This window comes from Danio rerio, chromosome 19 (assembly GCF_052040795.2).
Source record: "Danio rerio strain M-AB ecotype USA chromosome 19, GRCz13ab, whole genome shotgun sequence".
NCBI classification, from domain to species: domain Eukaryota; kingdom Metazoa; phylum Chordata; class Actinopteri; order Cypriniformes; family Danionidae; genus Danio; species Danio rerio.
In genome coordinates this window covers 48590001-48613123 of record NC_141039.2, presented here as the reverse complement: position 1 = coordinate 48613123, position 23123 = coordinate 48590001, and the positions used below count along the sequence as shown (strand labels likewise).

General features: G+C 38.4%; 1 protein-coding gene across 27 annotated transcripts in view; it reads left to right on the top strand.

The window, feature by feature from the left end:
* Positions 1 to 23123, top strand: part of nup153 (nucleoporin 153) — a 41931-nt gene that overhangs the window by 16770 nt on the left and 2038 nt on the right. For 4 of the 27 annotated variants that reach the window (NM_001326384.1, XM_087294910.2, XM_087294907.2 and 1 more), the window contains 15 exon segments: positions 839 to 883; positions 963 to 1016; positions 2862 to 3002; positions 3867 to 3919; positions 4028 to 4148; positions 5420 to 5569; positions 5674 to 5772; positions 5851 to 5932; positions 6016 to 6114; positions 6203 to 6772; positions 9598 to 9795; positions 9880 to 10752; positions 14623 to 14967; positions 17344 to 17607; positions 21863 to 22034. In NM_001326384.1, the coding sequence (NP_001313313.1) occupies positions 839 to 883; positions 963 to 1016; positions 2862 to 3002; positions 3867 to 3919; positions 4028 to 4148; positions 5420 to 5569; positions 5674 to 5772; positions 5851 to 5932; positions 6016 to 6114; positions 6203 to 6772; positions 9598 to 9795; positions 9880 to 10752; positions 14623 to 14967; positions 17344 to 17607; positions 21863 to 22034 (3266 nt within the window). 27 annotated transcript variants of the gene reach the window in all.

Sequence of the window (23123 nt, the reverse complement as noted above, 5' to 3'; positions counted from 1 at the left end):
CACCCCTTCAAATTAAGAGGACCACACTTGAAACCAAGGGGTAAGAAAAAATTCCCAGAATACCCCTTCAACAGCTGCACCCAGAAGTAAGGAGATCCACAAATTAGTATTTTTTGTCATTATTACGAATTTTTACAACAAGCAAACACGTTTTAATATATTCATAACCGCGTTTGTGTTTTACCGTCATGCTTTAAGAAAACTGCTAAAATAAAAAACGCTAAATTTCGCGATCTATTCGCGATTTATAATCCCTCATCATAACTCCTGTATAACAGTCCTGCAACTTTGAGAATCGATGACACTGGAATACCCTCAGAAAAGTCTAGTGGCTGTCAATGAGCTTTTTACAATGTCTGCTATAATGTTAATGCGGTTTTTGTGTGTTTACATTGAGTATGGCCACTGTGTTAAATGCACAGTATTAAGATCTTATTGCCACATTATGATAACATACTATATGCCTTCAGTGATTTTCTAAAGATAAATACCAAAAAATAACACAACTGGAATCACTCCAGCAGTCGCGATCGTCTGATCTCACATGAAGCAAGAAATTGCGAGGACATATGATGACGTGTGCAGGTGTTGTAGTGCTGTCCCAATTCTAAGGGGTACATTTTGAAGCCCTTCCCCTTAACCCTTGGTTGTAAGGGCCGAAGGGGTAGGGGTACAAAAGAGAATTGGGATTGGGCCTAAATCTTAATTACTGTCCACTGCTGAATGACTGAGTGTCAAATCCTACTTTTCAATTCAGCATTTATTCAACATGGTCCCATTTAGATTTGGGATAATCAGCAAGATTGTTTCACTAAAAATGTTTTTGGTATCTTTTCAGGATGCAAAGAGAATTCCGTCTACAGTTTCATCACCTCTGTCAGCTGTAAGTACTCTGTTGTACTGTGTAAATTGTCTCAGTTTTGATTTGCAGTACAGTAAGACATTTCTTTTTATTTTTTCAGTCATTAAATCACACAGACCTTGACATCTCAAATTACCAGGCAAAGAGGAAAAGGGTAAGTTCTTGTGCTTTATATATTACACTTAATAATACATAAATACACTTCATTGAACGTACACTGACATCATCTTTTTTTGGGAAGGATAATCTATAACTGCAGGTAAACTGTTTATATGTCAAGGACGTAATTCTTCTGTATAAATACAGATTTCTATATTTTCAGAGCTTAATGGGGATGACCTTTTAATTTGCATAAATCTGAAGTATTTTTTTTATGTGGGTTTGGGAGGTGGGGATCATAGTGAGGGTCATCTTTATCAAAGGAGATGACCTGATGTTTTGCGCCTTCATTGTTCATCCTTGTGCAGACAGAGGAGCAGTAACTGCTTCATTCCGGTCATCATTCAGGGATGTAATTGTAGACCTACCTAGGCTACTGTGTATATAATATAATGATATTGTGTAAACCTGTAATGTGCGCGTGTGATGAAGCCACTGACGATATGCAAACTTATGAATAAGAAATAAATTAAAAAAACATTTCTGTTCATAAATGTAAGAAAGAAAATAATAAAAATATATATTTTAAGGTTGTCTTCACATTCCCTCCAATATTTGTAGCGGTCTATGAGTTTCTAGTATTCATTCATTAAACCATGTGAACTCACAGAGAATAAAGGCTCTTGCTTTCGCTCTCCTTTATTTCGGACACTGAGAATCAGCTTCTCTCCCATGGTGCACGACAAGACTGAAAATACTGTGCGACTGCCACAAGGGGGCGTATTCCGACAGTAGTCTCCAAATGTCATGTGCAATGGAAAGGCGGCTTTAAAATGGCATTTTAGAACGGAAATGATCCACATCCACACCGTGTTTTACCTGGCATTTCTGAAAAGCCCTCCATCCACCGTCTGCTGAAAACGCACATCACGTGACCACACACACACACAGACACAAGTGGTGCTCACTGCAGAGCCACACACACAGAGCCACACGATTCTCTCACAGAGCTCCAGAGACTGAGAGCAGTGCATGTCTTGATGAAAGTTGTACCGCTGGATCACATCTCACTATAGTTAATAAATGTGATATTCAGACTTCCAAGTCTCCCGGAAGTTCCGGGAGTCTCTATGGATTTGCGGGACTCATTATGCCCGCAAATGACTTCTAATTTCCTGAAAATCGCGCGTCTCCCTCCCGGTCCTCAAATAAGTCACTTACCCTTCTCACCCCCGCATCCCTCCTCGCTCTTCAGACACGTCGCGCGCACTCTATCAACCCTTTTGATTATAATGCAATAATGTGAACCTTTTGTAAAGCTGCTTTGAAACACTAACTATTGTGAAAAGCTCTATACTAATAAACTTGAATAAAATAACTCTGAGTTTCAGATATTCGCAGTAGAATGGTCTGATCTGGATATGCAAAAAAAAAAAAAAAACATACTTTTTAAGCTTAGCATACATTTTCAGCTGTGCATTAGTGCATATGGTGAAACTGACAGCATTCGATTTGCTATTGCTGCTCGTCTTTAACTGTTAACAACTGTAGCAGCTGGCTGCTAATCCCAAACAATGTGCCCATTCACCCAGCACCAGAAACCTAAAGCCTGTGATAACCATTTGTGGCGGATGTCCGTAGTTTAAAATGTCCAGTGCTGTCTGGGTTGTTTTGCTGTTCAAGTGAGCAGACTTGATGCAACCTGCTGGATGGGTTCATTTATTGTAGCAGGGCTTGCAAATTTGTTTCCCATGTGATCTTGGAAATCTGCATGTAAAATCCTTGCCTGCATCACTACACATCAATGAAGCTTTTTGTAATATTCAGCAGATGGAAAGTTTGAAGCCCAAAGTTTTTTTGCTCAAAGATGTATTTGTAATATTGTTCTATCAACACACAGCTGGAGCCGTCAGTTCCTCCTGTGCAGAAGCTGGTGGTCCCTGCAGCTGCTGCAGTGTCTGGTAACCGCTCAATATCCTTTAGACCATCACTCACTCCAGGTGGAGTGAGCAGAGGAGTGGAAAAAACCAGCAGAGAGACTGTGAGTGCGCTTTCTAGCACAATGTGTCATACATTACAATTCATAATGTGTGTTTGGATGTGGAGATCTGAGTTCTGTTGAGCAGATTCCTAAACGCTGCTGATTGGCCATGGTGTTTACCAGGGTTTACACAGGACATTAAAAGCGTTGAATGTCATTAAGTTATTTTTGCTAAAAATCAAGGCCAATAAATGGCTTTTAAAAGCATTCAATTTCATCATGATGGGCATTCAAATTAAGTTTAAGAATAAAATTGTATTGGCAGCATATTTTGATTTATAGCCTCAATAAAAACATGTTTAAAGTGCATTTTCAGATTGATTAACAACACAGCCGGTGTTGGAATTGGTTCCAACCTCTGAAAATTTGTATGACATCGGCTATCATGCTTGATTCCTTCAAGGATGTGATTGTACCACATTATAACAGATTTTCCTATTTTTGTAAGTCTGTGGGATGCATATATATAATATATAATGTTATGTAATATATTATATAATATTGTGTAGTCCTATAATATGTGTGTATCAGGGAGCTGCTTTCAATATGCAAGGTAATGACATCACTTTAAATGTGCATTAATGCATTTTCTTTACGTGCACTACTAGGTTTTGAATCCCATGACCATACATACTCCATGTATATAAATAGAGCTGCGAGACTGGATGCACATTGTATAAAATGACATATCTGTCTTTACTCTCTATATTTAATCAGTCTTACTGTCGAGCATCCATTAGCTGTGTTTATAACTGTGTGTGAATTTCAGTAGTAATTAGTACTGACGTTGGAACTTTTAACAATCCTATTTGAATCCTCCCCTTTTAATTGGTTATAATATTCTTTCTTCTGTATTTCTTTAAGCCGGTAAGACAATCCCCTCCGATTTCAGAACCCGCCCAGGCTCCCCCTCCAAGGTAAGAGTAAACGGTTTGTTTTTATTATTATTAGAATTATTTACTCTTTGCCATAGTACCTGGGATTGTGTGAAGAAATGCTCAACATGTCAATTTCTTTGTTCACAGCACAAGTACTTTGTCGTACCCCTTGTCCAGCACCCCGGCTGCTAACAGTGCTGCTCTAGGAGGTGGCAAAATGAAGAGAGAAAGGGCCATCAGACCTTCATCCAAACGGCCTGATGATGAGGTCAGAGATATTCTGTTGCTTGTATACTAGAGTTGTTGCAAGAAATTGTTTCTGTTATTTGTTTATTTTCAAAAATGCATTGCTGTTGTTCTTTTTAATTGATTCTCAGCTTTGTTTTTAACAGCAGATGGCACCATATGCTTTACAAACAGATGTACTCTGCTTCCATCCAATTTCAAATACCTGTTTGGCCTAGAATTTTTATTAGTAAAGTTAGGGAAGGTATAGGCGACTACAAGTGTTCATAGTAAGCTGTTTACATTAATCGCAAGGCAAAAAAGCCAACTTGAATGACTCATTCAAAAGCACACGCTTAAGCCTAGAGCTCCATCTGCAATTATAAATCAGCCTAGAGTGCCGTGTGCTCTTAAAAGCTAGCCTAGAGCGCCGTCTGCTGTTTATAAACTAGACTGGAACACCGTCTGTTGTTTAAAACTAGCCTAGAGCACCGTCTGCTGTTAAAAAATTAGCCTAGAGCGCCGACTGCTGTTTAAAAAGTAGCCTAGAGTGCCGTCTGCTTTTTAAAAGCTAGCCTAGAGTGCCATCCGTTGTTATGATCTAGTCTAGAGCGCCATCTGGAGTTATAAACTAGATTAGAGCGCCAACTGCAGTTATAAACTAGCATTGAGCACTGTCTGCTGTTAAAAATCAAGCCTAGAGCATCGTCAGCTGTTAAAAAGGTAACTAGAGTGCCGATGCTTTTTAAAAGCTACCCTAGAGCGCCATCTGCAGTTATAAACTAGCCTAGAACGCTGTCTATTGTTATAACCTAATTTCAGAATTGTTATAAAACTAGCCTTGAGCACTGTTTGCTGTATAAAATCAAGCCTAGAGCATCGTCAGCTGTTATAAAAATGTAGACTAGAGCACAGATGCTGTAATAAAATAGCCTAGAGCGCCATCTGCTGTTTAAAATCAAGCCTAGAGCGTCGTCAGCTGTTATATATGCAGTCTTAAACCAGCCTAGAGCGCTATCTGCTGTTTAAAATCAAGCCTAGAGCGTCGTCAGCTGTTATATATGCAGTCGTAAACCAGCCTAGAGCGCCGTCTGCTGTCATAAACCAGCCTAGAGCACCGTCTGCTGTCATAAACCAGCCTAGAGTGCCGTCTGCTGTTATAACCCAAGTTCAGTATTGCATTGCTTTTTGAATCTCAAAATCAATTTTCTCCAAATGTTTTGTGACCGCTCTTGCTTATACACTTTTGATCAGAACTTGTTTTGAATCCGTCCACCAGAATGCTTAAATGCTCATACGCGTTTCTTCTTCCAGGTTGCTGAGGAACCAGATCTGCCGCCAGCTTCTCTTCCCAGCAATTTCACTTTGCCAACATTTACTTTCTCCACTCCTCCTCCGACCTCCTCGCTCAAATCCAGCACAGCACCACTTATAACCGTCTCGGAGGAACCAGCAGCGAATAAGGTATTGCTTTTCTTTGAGCCACCAGAATCAAACTAAGAAGCTTATTACCGTTATGGTGGATGAATAATAGGTGCTAGGATCACTTTTGTTATTTGTTTAATCAGCAGCCGGCTGCACCATCCACACCACCATCTGCCCCCTTCACGTTCTCTTCACCTATCGTCAAGGCAACAGCTGCCAGCCCTCCATCTTTCTCTCCATCAGTAAGTCTACTTGCTTATATTATACTTCATAGGCTTCATATAAAATGAGCGTTAAATAATGATGATTCTTCCCTGCAGTCTGGATTCACCTTCAGTGCACCTACTATGAAAATGGGTCCCTCTTTCTCCAATGGGAAAATTGTTCCATCAGTAGCACCAGGTAAGCTTGTTTTGCACTGCAATACGGATGTTATTTTTATAAGTACAGTTATGGTGTTAATATTTCTTTCCTGAATGTTTCAGTCAAATCAGTGGTCATTGAAGAAAAGGAGTTTGAAGGACCATTCAAACCTGCAAAGGTCTTAAAACAGGGCAGTGTGTTGGACATACTTAAGGGTCCTGGTATGATTTGTTTTTCCTCATTTATTTATTTCTCTCTATGAAACTTTAGTTGAGTGCTGTTTATTTATTTGCCTGCTTTCTCTTTCAGGATTTGCGTCCCCCTCTCAGAATTCGACTGATAAACCTTTACAGTCCACATCAACAACAACATCATCTCCATTTTCTGGTTTTGGTGACAAGTTTAGGCCACCGGCAGGATCATGGAACTGTGGAACTTGCATGTTGCAAAACAAGCCCTCGGACAAAAAGTGTGTGGCTTGTCTCGCACCACAGCCCAACACAGACTCTTCTAAATCGGACAGTAAACCCGCAGAAGCTCCTGCAAGCATCAGTTCCCTCTTTGCTCCTCCGGCTGGTAGCTGGGAATGTGACACATGTCTGGTCAGTAACAAACCGGACGCAGTTAAATGTGTAGCTTGTGACACAGCCAAACCTGGAACTGGAGTAAAATCCAGCCTGACTCTTCTGGCTGCCTCTGAGTCTTCATCCTCTACAACCACCACAGCAACCACCACTGCTGCTGCTTTGACTTCAACTGGACTGTTAGGATTTGGGGACAAATTTAAGAAGCCAGAAGGGGCTTGGGATTGTGATGTGTGCATGGTTCAAAATAAGGCTCAGGATCTGAAATGCGTAGCCTGTCTGACCGCTAAACCAGGTAAAGTTTCAATTTTACAGTTTTATATTCCATCCCTATTTCTGCGTGATATTACATTTAAGGGTGTCACGATCCTCCAAATCCTCGATTCGATTACATTTTCGATTCTGAAGGCACGATTCGATTTTCGATTATGAATAATTAATTAATGACCAATTAATTATTAGTAGCCTACCGTTTAAACTACCTGACTTGCATGGTCTTTGTTTTACCCATAAACAAATCATACAGTAAATGAATAAAGGCAAGATACACACATAATTACCACCTGTCGATCACTTTTTCTGCGGGACTCATGAATAGGCAGTGATCTGTGTCGTTATAATGGCGTTGGTAAAAAAGACGCACAACCAACAGGAACCAGCCAACAGTATCTGAGCTGTTCGCTAAAATGACTAAGTACGAGTGAGTGAAAGATTGAAGCAGTCCTCTGACTGCCTGGACCTGCTGTCTTGAGCGCATGGCTGTGTGTGCGTCTGTGTCTGTGTGGTCACGTGATGTGCATTTTCAGAGGTAATGAGGAAGGAGGGCTGCTCAGAAATGCTACACGCCACTGTGGATGTCAAATCGTTGTCGTTCTAAAATGCCATTTAAAAACAAAGACAGTGTAAACAGGGCCTGAGTGTGAACTTTTCGCGAACGGATTTGCAAAGGGGGCGGGTGGAGGATCGCGATGCCGGTGTTGTCTATCGGACGAACCGTACGTAATACATACATAGCAGAGCTTGCAAAACTGTGTTTTTTTTTTGTCGACAACACGAACGTTGTCAACATAACTCACTGGAAATCCAAAATGCTTACACACCGGCGACTTCATTGAAAGAGGAGAGGGTTTAAGCTCTGTCGACGGGTCTCCTGCTTCTGCAGTTTAACAAGCACTTCAACAAGCCTGTTTTTTTTCCTGCTTGGCAAGCCAAGCTGACGTGACATGGGGGTGTGGCAGCATCGACGATTCTATTTTTTGATTCGATAATCGAAATTGAGTATAAATTTCGATCGATTTCGATTAAAAATCAAAATCGTGACACCCCTAATTACAATGCAATGTTTGTTTGTATAGCACATTAAAGACAATTACAATCGACCAAAGCGCTTCACAGAGTATAAAAAAAGATTCTCTGAAGTAAAGAATCATTGCAGATCAAGGCAGAAAATTGTTAAATGACAATAAGAAGAGAAGTTTTTAAAGTAGAGTTTAATATAGATAAAATCGAGGCAGTTCTGATGTGCACTGGAAGACTAATCCAGACTAAACTTAAAGAGATAGTTAACCTAAAAATTAACATTTGTCATGATTTAATTTCCCTCTATTTATTCCAAAGCTGTTTGAGTTTCTTCTGTTGAATGAAAAAGGAAAATGTATATATTTTAAATGTTGGAACCTGGTAGCCATTGACTTCCATAGTATTTGTTTTTGCTACACTGCATATCAATTGTTACTAGGGGTGTAACGGATCACAGTTGATCTGTGATTTGTACAGATCACAACCCACGGTTCGGAACAAATGTGACCTGTGGATTAATACTTTTTTAACTTGTGGATTAATCCTAAATTTGTAACGATTGCAGAGAGATCATCTCTCGAGTCATTCTAATCATGTATGAAAGCATTTAGGGTTTCCTGTAAAATATAATGAAGATGGAGGAAGTTGTGGTGGGTTTCTTAGGTTATTAAAGGTGTTTTCCTTCACTACTCGTTTAGCCTGCATTAATGCATTCAGTGTAAGCTGCACGATTAATCATTAAAAGATCGGGATCTCAACACAAATATTACATAAACATAAATTATACAAGATGGTAAATAGCATTTGTTTATTAATGCTTCGAATCGCTGCATTCATTTCTGAAAACGCAAAAATCAAGAAAGATATCGAGTCTTTAGTCTTTTGAGTTAGTTATGAAGTCACAAAGTCAAATAACACAGAAGTACTGTTTTTGTTTTCATTTTAATGTGGTTTTGTTGATCTGAACACATGCAGTCATATAAAATAGCTTACCTTTTTCACCAGGTATTGATGTTCATCGTTTGTGACTAGTTAGGTTTTAATTTAGTCGGTTTCCTCTTATTTTGTCACACCCTACATTTACTAAATGCTCTGTGCAATGCTGTATTGTTGAATGGCCCAACCGATGCACCGTTTATGAAGGAAAAATCAAACAAGAAAATCTATTGATTTATAAAATTTGTTTGCACAGACTGCAATGGTCACTAAGTGTGCATATTATTTTTTTTGCATGCAATAATGATCCCATTTGGTGTAGTCAGTCTTCTTTGAACTGTTTGAATCGCATTGAACAACATGAGTGTTTATACGGTCTGTAAAAGTGGTCAAGGGTGGGCAAGAAACATTTTTGAATCCATTTACACCAATTTAGAAGGGCTGTGCATTTAATCGAAATACCTTTTGTCTTCCAACAATTGTGAGAAAACAATTGAGATAAAATGATTATTGTATCATCTCAATTAGTTCTTCGGCAAAGCCCAATATATAAACTTAATGATTATTCACATAAACCATAATTTTTGAAATGCTATCAATATTAAGAGTCGGAAGCATTAAGTATAAACTACATGTCTTAAAGTATAACAGATCCATATGGGTTTTTCCTGCTGACTGTCTATCATTATTAAATTAACAAAGACAATATCACTCGTTATTCAGAACATTTAGAGCTTTAATAAGTAACAAATCTACTTTGAGCATACGTCTTCAGCGTAAGAATTAAAGTTTGATTCATCCTTCTTAAAAATATTCTACATATTTCTTCCTAATAAACATACATGTTTGCTTCCCAAATGTCTCACTGCTCTTGTTGTGTTTCAGGAGCTGCAGCTGCACCGCTCTCGACTCCGGCATCTGCACCTGTAAGCTCTGCTGCGCCTTTGTTAGGATTCGGAGACAAGTTTAAGAAACCTGAGGGGAGCTGGGAGTGTGACGTGTGCTGTGTTCAGAATAAAGCAGACGACCAGCAGTGTGTGGCCTGCCAGTCAGCAAAACCAGGAGCTAAAATAGAGTCCAAAGGTAAAGTGCCTTGCAGTCATATTTCAGCAGCTGCATATTGTTTTGAAGCAGGAGAATAGCTAGTGTTCTTGCTTTGTTTTTCAGGTTTTAGTTCATCTTTTGGCGTTCAGTCCAACAGCACAGACTCAAATACATCTGGTTTTAAGTTTGGTACCGGCTCTACAGACTCCTCTTCCTCCTCTGCTGGACTAAAGTTTGGAGGTACTTTCTCAGATTCATCCACCACAGGAGGAATTAAATTTGGGTTTGGATTGTCGTCCTCGAGTTCAGAGGGCTTCAAATTTGGAGGCTCGTCATCAGATGCAGGTGGTGCTAAACTTTCTAGCACCTTATCAGAATCCACAGCCACAAAAGAGAGTTCAACAAAGAGCTTCGCGTTCGGTGGATCTGCGGATGACACGCTTGAAAAAAAGAGTAAAACTCAGGAGTCTAATACAGGATTTAAATTTGGTGGCGGGAGTGGGATGGCTTCTGGCTCGGAAAACTCTTCGTTTTTATTTGGAGCTAAACCCAGTGAGAAGGGAAGCTCAAATCCATCTTTTAGTTTCCCTGTGCCTCAGTCCAAGGTTGAAAAAGATGCTCCATCAGAGACACCACCAGTTTCAAACACCACCACCACCACAACAGCAGCGAACGCGCTCCCTGTATTTGGCAAATCTTTAGTAGCAGAATCTTCTGCCCCAAAGTTTGGGGAACCGGCAACAAAAGAGCAAACGCTGGTGACGTCTACTTTTACCTTTGGAAAGCCAGAAGAGAAAAAGGACACCTCTGCACCCTCCAGTACATTCTTATTTGGTTCTTCTAAGGAAGCTGAGAAACCAACACCAAACCTAGGCTTCGCTTTTAGTGAGCCAGACCCTCCAAAGGATTTCCCCAAGCCTGCGCTTACATTTGGGAAACCTGCCGAGTCGACAGAACCCCCAAAGCCATCATTTGGTTTTGGACAGAGTTTGACAGGTGAGTGAAACTCTATAGCAGAGGTCACCAATCTCGTTCCTGGAGGCCCGGTGCCCTGCAGGGTTTTGCTCCAACTTGCCTCAACACACCTGCCTTTGTGTTTTAAGTATACCTAAGACCTTGATTAGCTTGTTTAGGTGTGCTTGATTAGGGTTGGATCTAAAATCTGCAGGACATTAGACCTCCAGGAACAAGTTTGTTGATCCCTGCTCTATAGTGTTTTGTAATCTCCTGAAATGAGGGTGTCCACAGTCGTGCACTTGGTGGGAGTGTTAAACTCCAACATACTTGTCACTTCACAAAACATCAGACATTGAGGAAGACTAGGTTTTGATGTTATGCCACTTGCTGTTGGATAGAAGCTTGGTCGAAGTTTGTAGAAGGTACAAGTTGATAGCATAGGCATCCTATTAACTCAAGGACTCAACAGATATATGTGTGCGCATACTTGGGGTTGTTCCAGTTCAGTCTTAACACCTGGATTAAGAGAATCGTGTGACGCAATTTCATCTTCTTTTGTCTTTTTGAGTGTTAAAAGTTTTTTGTGCATTTATAAGATCTGTAAAACATTAAAAATCCTAATTAAAGTTAAAACTCCTCCATCTACCTAGAACACCTCATGCAAACACAACAAGGATTGACCTCAATGTACATGCAAAGAAAGGCGTTTCTTCTGTGAAAGGTGTTCTGCTTAATCTGATCAATAAGCTCGATCATCAACATATTCAGAATGAAATTTATCTGGTATTACTATGGAAATAAAGGGCATAATATTTCCCAGTTCCTCCAGGACTTTACAAGTCCAATAGTTCTTGAGATTTTAATTATTATTCTTAAAAAATAAGATGTGTATTTTCACAGTAAGATGCAATAATGATACAAATGATGCCACAAGTTTTAAGTAAGGCCATTTTAGGCTGCATGTGTTTTTTAGTTCCTTTACACACTTGAGGCATTCAGCCAATCACAGAACACTTGATGGAAGGCTGACGAATCAGAACACAGCACACTTTTCAGAATGATAAGCTTTGTAACATTGTTTCAGAAAGGCAGAGCAGAGATGAGAAATGGTAATGTACAGTATGTGGGGAATTTATTTATTTGTTTACATTATATGCATTGCATTACACCAAATACACAAAATAATGTTCATTTAGCAACATCATATGACCCCTTTAAAGGGATAGTTCTCCAAAAAATGATTTATTCATCTTTCAATTGTTCATAACCCATTTAATTTTCGTTCAGTTGAACAATATATTTTGAAAATGTGGCATCCATTGACATTGTCATTGTTTTCTACTATTTAAGTCAACGGGTGGCATCAACTATTATTTAAAAAAATATATAAGCTGCGTCCCAAATGCGCTATTCTAGGCCATTTTGTAGTATAAATAGTGTAAGTAGTGTGTTCACACTGAAAACTCTAAAAATAATGAGCGCTTTAATTACCTGGATGATGCACTCATTCAGCCGCTAAAATGAAGTGTGTAATAATGGACACTTCTACCAACGTAGAAGAAGGGGCGGAGCTATCAGGCACACATGTTGGATAACTTTATTTATTTTGGATGGTGAAAGCAAAATTCTCCTACGAGAGTGATTATAGCGCCTCCCGATGGTGAATGGGGTTATACTCACGGCAGGTGTTATTTGATAATTCGGTCGTTTATTTCACTGATTTGGCAACCGTCAAACGTCATCAGGAAAACGGTTTAAATTTCCGCTTAGTAAAAAAACATAAGTGTGCCATTTGGGACGACACAACATACATGTACTATCCTGTTGAGTGTGTAAGTGCATAAGTACATAGTGTATAGTGTGCCATTTGGAAAGCAGCTATAGTTTTGTGTTCAACACAAGAAAAACTTACAATGATGCGGCATTCCTAATTTTTAGGTAAACTATCCCTTTAAGTATGTTAAGTGCTTTTGAAATGTGCATTTTTTTAAAATTTGATGGTTCATGTAATCAAGGACTAAGACACGTCACTCGTATCTTTTTGAATGAGGAAAAGTATACTGGTCAATATGGTGAATGAAGCCCGCCCTCTAGTACAGGAGCCAATCATTGATCACTATATAGTGATTAAAGCCAAGTAGGTATCGCTGCAGCCAGGAGACCTGCAAGTGGGAGGGATTACACCGCAAGTAGGTTGGTTGACCTCCAAGTGGGAGTGACTCAAACCGCAAGGAGGTTGGGTTTATCAGGTTACTGTGAGGTTGGGTTTAGGGTTGGGTTTAGGTGTAGACGTTAATAAAACACAACAGGTTACTATGAGGTTGGGGTTAGGGTTAGGTGTACAAATTCATAAAGCACAATATTGAACTCTAAATACGACTAAATAAGGTTTGCCCAGCCCACTTGGAGCTCCAAGACCCACCCACTTGGAGCTGGCTCCGGCCTCCGTTTATACCCTTCTCAATAAAGCCGGCCTTCTAGTACAGGAGCCAATCATTGATCACTATATGGTGAACAAAGGCCGCCTTTTAGTACAGGAGCCAATCATCGATCACTATAGACTGATACTACTCTGGGGGAAGGGCTCAGATTAGATGTGAGTTTCTGGAGATTTTGTGTAATTTGGACATTTAGAAATTAAACTAAAAAGACTGTTGTTGTTTAATATTATTGGCAATTCTTAATATGAAATTCAATCATAAGCTTGGCAAGCAGTTTTGGAGAATTTGATGTTTCCCCATTCCGACAGAGTGCCCGAGCATACTTGCCTGAGAGTTGTTTCAAAGATGGCCGCCAAGTGAAATAACTTGCCTTAAAGCAGGGGTGTCCAAACTCGGTCCTGGAGGGCCGGTTTCCTGGAGAGTTTATCTCCAACTTGCTTCAACACACCTGCCAGGAAGTTTTTAGTATATCTAGTGAGAGCTTAATTAGCTGGTTCAGGTGTGTTTGATTAGAGTTAGACACTCATGGGCTGCGTCCGAAACCGCCTACTACTCAGTAGGTACTGCATTTGAATTTAAACGTACTACTCGGCCGTTAATAAAGTACGCTCTACACAGTATGAATGTGAAAAGTATGAATGGAATTCGGACGTACTACATCCGCCATTTTGACAGTCACGTGACCTACCTGCATAATTTGCGTCGCTTTACTCCTATTCATAAATTCGCTCGCGGGGCATCACGGGATAGCGCAGCATGCATGAAATGCACACTCCAGAATCTCGCCGGAAGTAGTAAGTCATCCGGGTACTTCTCACATACTGTTTTTCGAATTCTGTGAATCCGGACATACTACTCAGCTCATATACTGATTTTAGAGAACTATATAGTATGGAAGTATGCGGTTTCAGACGCAGCCATGGACATCAGCCCACCAGGACCAAGTTTGGACACCCCTGCATTTAAGGGACTTTAACTTAATCTCGACTGAAATAAACAGAGGGTGGGATAGTAGCTCCTCCTCCTTTTTTAAAAACAGCCAATAGCATTTTGATTTCATCACAGCTCTCAGTAAGAGTCATTGAATGGAAAAACATGAGAAGCGTGTTGAAGGGGGCGGAGCATGTCAGATTCTAGAGCGCATTTAATCGGTCATTATTTGATAAGAAACTGAATTATGACATGACTTTAGGTGGAAGTGACAAACTGCAAGCTTTGGATGTTTATATCAGTTTTAGACTTTCTAAACGCAAATTTTGTTTTGGAACACACCAGCTAATAGATATACTTATAACTGACAGACTGAAGCATCTAAATTTTATTTTAATTTCATGAAACCATTATGGTTGTAGCTGAAATGTCCTCATTGGTTGTTCTTCAGTTATTCTCCGCTGTAGATAAAGACTGTAGTTATTGTACCATGTTTGTGTAGCACCACAGTTTGACTCTCCATCTATGTGCTTTCCAGAAACTTCTGCTCCAAAGCCCTCTTTTGGCTTCATGGCCAACTCCACCTCCAGCACCCCAGCCTCCTCCAGCTCCACCCCCAGCCTTTTCGGCACTCCCACCACCTCTTCCCTGGCTCCCACGCCTGCTCCCACTAGCACCTTTGTGTTTGGCCAGAATTCCTCCTCTGAACTAAATGTGGGAAAGACTTTCGTGTTCGGACAGCAGCAGCAGGACAGTCAGCCGGCTCCTCCTGCGGCCCCTTCTGCTGCCCCAGCACAGCCTTTCCAGTTTGGCTCGGGCTCAAACTCATCCACCCCTTCTTTCACATTTGGTGCTGCTGCGTCCTCCACCCCTGCCTCTGCTGGTTAGTTTACCACCAAATATCCCGTTGTTGTCTTGTGTGCTTCTTACCGAAGCTGGGTAGTAGCATATATTATATGTAATCTGGATTACTTACAAAAATCAAGTACTTCTAATCAGGATGCGAATTAAAGGGGGATTTGGGGGGGTCTGACTCCCTTAATTAATGATTAACCCCCCCTGAAGGACATCAAATCAAGATGTTTGGGGGTCTGCCCTTTAATAGTTAAGAAATGGCTTGCTCTGATCTGAATCTTAAATAATAATAATAATTAAAATATAGATAGATAACTTCAATATACATTTGACCACCCCTATAACGGTGAATGCATGTTTACACAAGAAATATGAATTTATTGGTTTGAAGCCGGCAAATCTAGAGCACCATCAGACCTGTTTCTTTTAAGGCATTTGTAGGTGTCTGTAAATCTTGATGCATAGTTTGTATTTAATTATACACATGGAAGATAAACAGTAAAATAAATATGTGCAGTCTTTCATGTTCATCCGTTAATCAATGCAGGAAAGCAAACCTGTCACCATTTACTTTATACCACAAATATCATTGAGAACCACTCAATATCCCTCAAATAAATTACATGTAATTGAATTAAATATATAAATTTGGTTTACCGAGGCACGTTACAGAACATAACCGAAAAACCTGACCTCTCCGATCGTCACTGTATTATTCGCACCCTGCTTCTTATTATAGTTAAGTACTTTTTAAGATACTCATATTTCGACTGGTTACTTTTTTATAGATTACAACTTTTTCTGTCATAACCCTGATTAAATCTAGGTTTAGGGTAGCTGGTAGATTTTAAAAAAATCTAATTACATTTATTAAACTATTACAACTACCATATTTTATGCATAATCTATAAAATATAAAAAGTAAATGTAGCATAAAATAACAACAACATGCTAATAATAAGCCATCAGTCTTTCTTTTTCTTTTCATTGGATTGTGATCCCCAGGGTGATTACTTTAAAGTCACATGCAGCAGATTGATTTTATAGTACCAGGTTAAACTTTCTGAAACCTTTACGACACTTGCATACATTAAAAATAAAGGCCATGACTGAATATGGAAGACGGTCTTAGTGAGGTTTTCCAAAATTTAATGATGAATAGACTTGGGCCTATGTGTGTGTGTGTGTGTGTGTGTGTGCTGTTCCATGAAATGTTTTATACGGTTGAAGTCAGAATTATTAGACCGCTTGTTTATTTTTTCCCCCCAATTTCTGTTTAGCGGAGAGAAGATTTCTTCAACACATTTCTAATCATAATAGTTTTAATAACTCATCCCTAATAACTGATTTATTTTATCTTTGCCATGATGACAGTAAATAATGTTTGACTAGATATTCTTCAAGGCACTTCTATACAGCTTAAAGTGACATTTAAAGGCTTAACTTGGTTAATAAGGTTAACTACGCAGGTTAGGTTAAGTTATGCAAGTTATTGTAGACTATTGGGAAAAAATTAGCTTAAAGGGGCTAATAATTTTGTCCTTAAAATGGTGTTTAAAACATTTAAAACTGCTTTTATTCTAGCCAAAATAAAACAAATAATACTTTTTCCAGAAATAAAAATAATATCGGACATCCTGTGAAAATGTACTTGCTCTGTTAAACATCATTTGGGAAATATTTAAAAAAGAAGAAAAAAATTCAAAGGGGGGCTAATAATTCTGACTTCAACTGTATATGTTTATAAGCACCACAGAGGATATTGGGGGTCGCAGGCTGAAAGGTTTAGGAACCCCTGCTTTAAGTAAATGTTTAAAATCATAAGATGTAAATTTGATGTATTTAATGTTACTATCAGAAAACATTAATAGCAAGGTATATTTATTAGTATATAGAACTGAATATCTGTTATTACACTTTTTTTATAAAATCAGCTTTTACAATTCTTGTTGCTAATATTTTTTTTATTGTCATCCGTCAAAATAGTATAACATTATCCTACTTCAACATGCACTATCAAATAAATGTTAGCACAAGGTAATCTAAATGTAATTTAATAGTTGACCGATTACATCACCATAATTGTGATCCAGGAGATTGTATTACATGCTTCACATTTTATGTAATTTGTAATCCGATATGGATTACACTTCAAAAGTAAACCACCCAGCCCTGCTTACCTTTTGCATATGGTCTTCTACAAAAGTGTCGATCCTTAAACTGGTTTAGATTATGTATTTATGGCTGTTGAATGTTTATTTTTATACATGTATATATTTTTATTACAGAAAAGTGATGAGATTCATAAAATGTTTGCCATGAAATAGCCAGAAAAAGAAGCTGATATGGCAGTAAATTCTAAAAACTCTCTCTACAAATGTGTCTCGTCAATTTTCTCTCACAGCTCCAGCTCCGTCTGCAAACCCGTCCCCATTTGTCTTCAGTTCTGCTGCTCCTTCATCTGGCTTTGGCTCCGGACAGACTCCAATTTTCGGGCAAAGTGCGTCTCAACCCAGTGCTCCTGCGTTCGGATCAGCAGCACCTTCGTTTTCGGCCTCTGCCACCCCGGCTTCTACATTCGGAGCCAAACCCAGTTCTGCCCCTGTTTTCGGTCAGCAAGCCAATGCTGCGCCGACGTTTGGGTCAACTGCTGCCTCCACAGGACAAGGTCAGAGAGAGTTTTGTTAAAAATAAGCAGTGTAGGGTATAACTAATTGTACTGATAAACTTCCGGTGAACAGTTAATGTGACTATTTTCGATTTCATACAATTCCTTTTAAAGCATCGATGTTGTAACGCAATTAAAATACAATCCGTAAAATGGACTTGAGCATTCATTTAGTAGTTCAATCGTAAAACGAGATGAAACGCAAGTGCTGTCAGTATCAGCAGGCGAGTGCAGAAGCTCCATTGAATATTCAGTGGTAAAATTTATTTACATATTTTAAAGACATGGCACGGGTCAATGGATTATAATGCAGTGCTTCTTGTACAGTCTGAGACCCACTTTATATTGTATATCAATTAGGCAGTGAAGAACACTGATTTTTAAAGAAAACAGACCTTAAACGCTGCGATTTTTGTAAATGCATCCAGTTCACTGGAAGCACTTGAACTGGGTTGTTAAAAATAAAAAATCTTTCATATTCCCAATAGACCAGGGGTGTCCAAACTCAGTCCTGGAGGGCCGGTGTCTTGCAGATTTTAGCTCCAACTTGCCTCAACACACCAGCAAGATGTTTCTAGAAAGCCTAGTAAGAGCTTGATTAGCTAGCCCAGGTGTGTCTGATTGGGATTGGAACTAAACTTTGCTGGACACCGGCCCTCCAGGACCGAGTTTGGACATGCCTGCCATATACTATTTTGAGGTATGTAAACAAAAACAATGGTCCCAACATATTTCTTGTTTTACATTTTTAATTATTATAGATTTCAAGAATCCAAAAAAAGGCTCATATTAATTTTTATTTATTCTTATTTTTTTGACATGGACATAACAATTACACTGGACAACCAAATGCACTTAAGTGTTTTAGCAAACTTGCTAATTCTCAACACCTCAGGAGGCTTAAAATTGACTTAAAATATAATAAAAACATACATAACATTACAATTCTTTACATAAATTACTGCAGGCCAAAAGCAAAGGCGACATGATCCTACCAACTAACAGTAGACTATTTGTGCAAACACTGCTGTTTTGTTTTTAACCACTTTTTAAGAGCACTACAAAAAATGTTTGGATTACTTTCAGATTTTAAGCTAACCGGTAAATCATTCCACAGTTTGGCTTCTTTTACAGAGAAGACAGCTTAACCAAACGAGGTCCTACACTTTGGCACTAGACAGTCACCATTAGTAGTTGCCAGTGTAACTCTGTGGGAGATTTGATGCCGATTGGTTAGCTCAGAAAACAGGATTGAAACATGATTATTACTAGATAACTAAATTGAATAAAACTTTCAAAACTAAAAAGGTTATGTTTACATAAAACATCACAATGATGCCAAATAAATTTATGATAGTTGTTTTAACATTTAGTTATGATTGAATTGCCTCTTGTTACAGTAACAAGCAGGAAATGTTCATGGGCCAGTGATATGACCACGTTGAAATGGTCCATTGCTATAGAGCTGCACAATATATCCATTCAGCATTGATGCTACAATGTGTGCATCAGCAGTAATCTCATTGCATCATGGTCAATGTGAAATCAGGATTGCAGAACATGTAAAATTATGGAGATACTGGAAAGTTGAACCATAGAGTTAACTATAAAAGTGTGTTTTTAAAGCCTAAGTAGAGCTTAAACCAATCAGGCACAAGACATATTTAATTTTTATCATCCAAAATTAAAGTTTTTGATGTGATATATGTGTATGTGTGTGTTAATATAGATATTTATTCTGTATATCTGATACAAACACGTACATGGAAACAACATAGATATTAAAATGTATGTGTAATTTGTAGGGATGTAACGGTATCAGAATTTCACGGTACGGTAATACCTCGGTATGAATGTCACGGTACGGTATTTATTGAATCATTTACAGGAAAAAACAAAACTTATGAAAATACTCCAAAAAAGTGCCAAAAGTGTCAATGACATACAAATTAGTCATCTATCTGTAAGCTTTGAAACAGGAACTTCAATTTTAATAACAAAAAATTATTAAACCATGTAAAAACAATAAAGTTTCAATTTAGTATTGTTGAAAACTCATCACATTCAACATTTAATCACACTCAGCCCATCTACCCAGATGAGAGCTCTGCTAGTCGGACTTCTCATCAAGCATCTCCCGCTGGATCTAATATCTCACTATATTTATTAAACGGGATATTTCATTCATCTTGTTGTGTTTATCTAACGACATATTCCCTGACTTTGGGCATTGGAATCTATTACTTGTTCTCAGGTAACGTGTTTTGCCTGAGCGCAAAGATAAGTTAATGATTAATGTAACCACGTCCATTCTGTATATTGACTGATCGCTTGCCTTTATTTCCTATAATGTATAAACTTATTGTATGTTATACTTTTAAAATGGCCATTATCGATTCTTAAAACTGATACTCAGCAAAAGAGAGGCTGTGTTTCGTATTTTCACTGAAATTGAAAGGAGGCAGTGTTTTTATCGGCTCCGTTTTGTTATAAATATCCACACAGTGAAGATGACTCTCATCTTATGCAGCACGACGCCTCAACATGTCTGCTGTCTAAGTTGCTAATATTAAAATGAAAATAGGCAGTTCCTTAAATCATGTTTACATTTTATTGTTGAGAAAGTGAAACAACGAAGCCAGGGTGATGTGAATGAAGTTATAAAGTACACTGTTCCCTGTGAAGATTGACGCGTGTCCTCGGTATAGTCTGTTTTCCATATCAAACTGAGAAGAAGAGACTGCAGCCTTGATCAAACTTGCGAAGTCTGAACTTACACGGAGAGGATGCAGGACTGAACTGTGCGTGTTAGGCTACTTAATATTCAGGAAAAGCCCCAATCAGAGAGGCGAATGTCTGCAGCCCCGCTTCTGTTTTCAGATGTACATGACAGTTTATAAGTATCACACACCAGACGCGCACATTCGAATGATATTTAACATGAAACTAATCAGATGGCGCTCTGTGGCGCGGCTGAAAAATGAACTGCGTCCTGAGCCGTCGCCGGGCGCCGCCGACAGCCGCCGACTTGCGGCGCCGGTGTGTGTATCCTGATAGAAACCTATGTTTAGAATTCTAAAATACATGGCGCTGCGTGGCGCTGCGCGGCGCCGCCGAGCGCCGCTTCTGGTGTGCGACCTGCTTTAGAGTTTTCCAGCTCTTTTCATCCCCGCTTCTAGCAGCACACTCCATTTCCGCATTACTGGATCTGTAGCGACAACAGACCGCAAAGGATGATGGTCAAGCATGGGCTGATGGCAATTGTAGTTTTCGCTACATCCCGTTCGCTTCATTCGCCTGAGCAAATTTTCTCAGAAGACCTATAGTTTTACCGAGTCATGCGACTTCGGTAATATCGAAAAAAAATAATATTGCGGTATGACGGTATTTACAATACCGTTACATCCCTAGTAATTTGTATTGTATATATTTTATATCTAAACAAACCTTTTCTCCAATATATGCATGCAAGTGTGTGTATATAATAATAAATATAATAATAATAATATAATAAATAATCACAGTATACGCACACACACCTCAATTGTCAAACTTATTTTGGATGCGGTTAATGTTTTCCCTGCACTAGTTTTTATCTTTAACAAGTTTATTGTATTTAATTATTTATACAACTAAGACTATATATACTAAAAAGACTATATATACTAAAATAAAAACAAAATATCACAATATTATTTATTTTTTTTCAAATGTCTTACAGTCCTAATTTGCTTTATTTACAATGTTTTTGTATATTTCAGGGCTGTCCAAACTCTGTCTAGGAGGGCCGGTGTCTTGCTGCGTTTAGCTCCAACTAGCTTCAACACACCTGCCAGGAAGTTTCTAGTAAATCTAGTAGGACCTTGATTAGCTGGTTCAGGTGTGTTTGATTAGCACTGGAGCAAAACTCTCCAGGACACCGGCCTTCCAGGACTGAGTTTGGACACCCCTGGTGTATATTTGGTTAATGATTAAACAATATTGCACTGAATATATTATTATTATTATTAATATTTAAAAAAAAAAACAAGACACTCAAGACACTTTCCGTCAGTTTTAATCCAACAATTTAATTCCAAAACTTTTTAATAAAGGAATTAAACATTTCAATGTTGCTCTGAAGTTCTGCTTTCTAAATATGTAAATCATTTTTCAATAGTTTCTGCAATTGACCACCAGGCTGTCATTCTGGCTGTAGCTTCATGATTATTTATATGAATATGAAAACATTCTCCATGTTTTGTTGTGTTTGTAGGAGGTTTCCAGTTTGGAAGCACTGGTGGTTTTGGAGCATCAGCGACCAGCAACAGTGTGTTTAACTTTGGTGGAGGATCAGCAGCTCCTGCTGCCAGTCCAGCCATGCCCGCGTTAAACCCTCCTGCTGGTGGAGGCTTCGGCTTTAGCCCGACTCCTGCTTTTAACATTGGGTAAGAAAGAAACCCAGTGTTGCTTTTTAAAGCACTTATTTTATTTTGCATACTTTTTGGTAACGCAAGTTATTTTTTTTTCTTTTACTGAATTAATTTTTATATATTTAAGTAAATTGGAAGTCCTAACACATTAGGAAATAAAGTTCTTCTGCATTGCGAAGTATGGGGAATATATCCGAGCAGATAATTTCTAGAAATTTCTGATCAAGTGGATAATGATGGCAGAAAAGACTTTTTTACTTATTGAAAGCAAAGGATAAAATGTCTTGCGCTATTTGATTTCATGTGAAATTTAATTCACACATCAAATGAAATAGCAGATACTAAACAATCAGTCTTCTTAATTATAAATGCTTAAAACATGTTCGATATGCATTCCAAACCAAAAGACCTATATCAAAAGTGTAATATGTTAAAGTGTACTGTTAGGGGCCTTTTACACTGTCCAATGCAATTTTTTCCCACAGTTTTCTGTCTAAACTTTTTTGATGGACATTTGTGATGGTGCCTGAGTATAACAGAGTTAAAATATATATATATATACTTTTACACTCTCGTTTTTATTTTTATTTTACCTTAATAAAATTTTTTTTTCTAGTTTTTTAACTATAATAACCTTGCTGTGATCGCTAAAGTTGATTTTCATTATCGGTGCGCTTTAATTAAAAACAGGCTGTCTGTGGGGTATTAAAGTATTAAAAGTCGAGAAATTAATTTACAGAAAATTAAGGGCCTTAAAGTTGTAAATGATATTTTATAGTTGTATGCTAAAGTTTTACCTTAATTTAATCTACAAATATCAGGAAAAAAGTCACATACTCATTTTATTTGTTTATTTTCAATTTCTAAAAATCTAATATATGAAATCAGCCAATTTGCTAGTAAGTGGGAGTTTAAAGTTTCATTCATTTACAGATCAGAGAATTTGTTAAAGTCTTTTAAACTGGTCTAATGATTGTTTGTATTTCTCTTTCTTATTAACTTTTCATAGGGCTAGTCCAGTAAATAATATTTATTTTTGTTGTTGCCACCCTTCTGAATTATATTCAAAACAAGTTATTGTGTAGCGGAGGCCAGCTAGTAAGT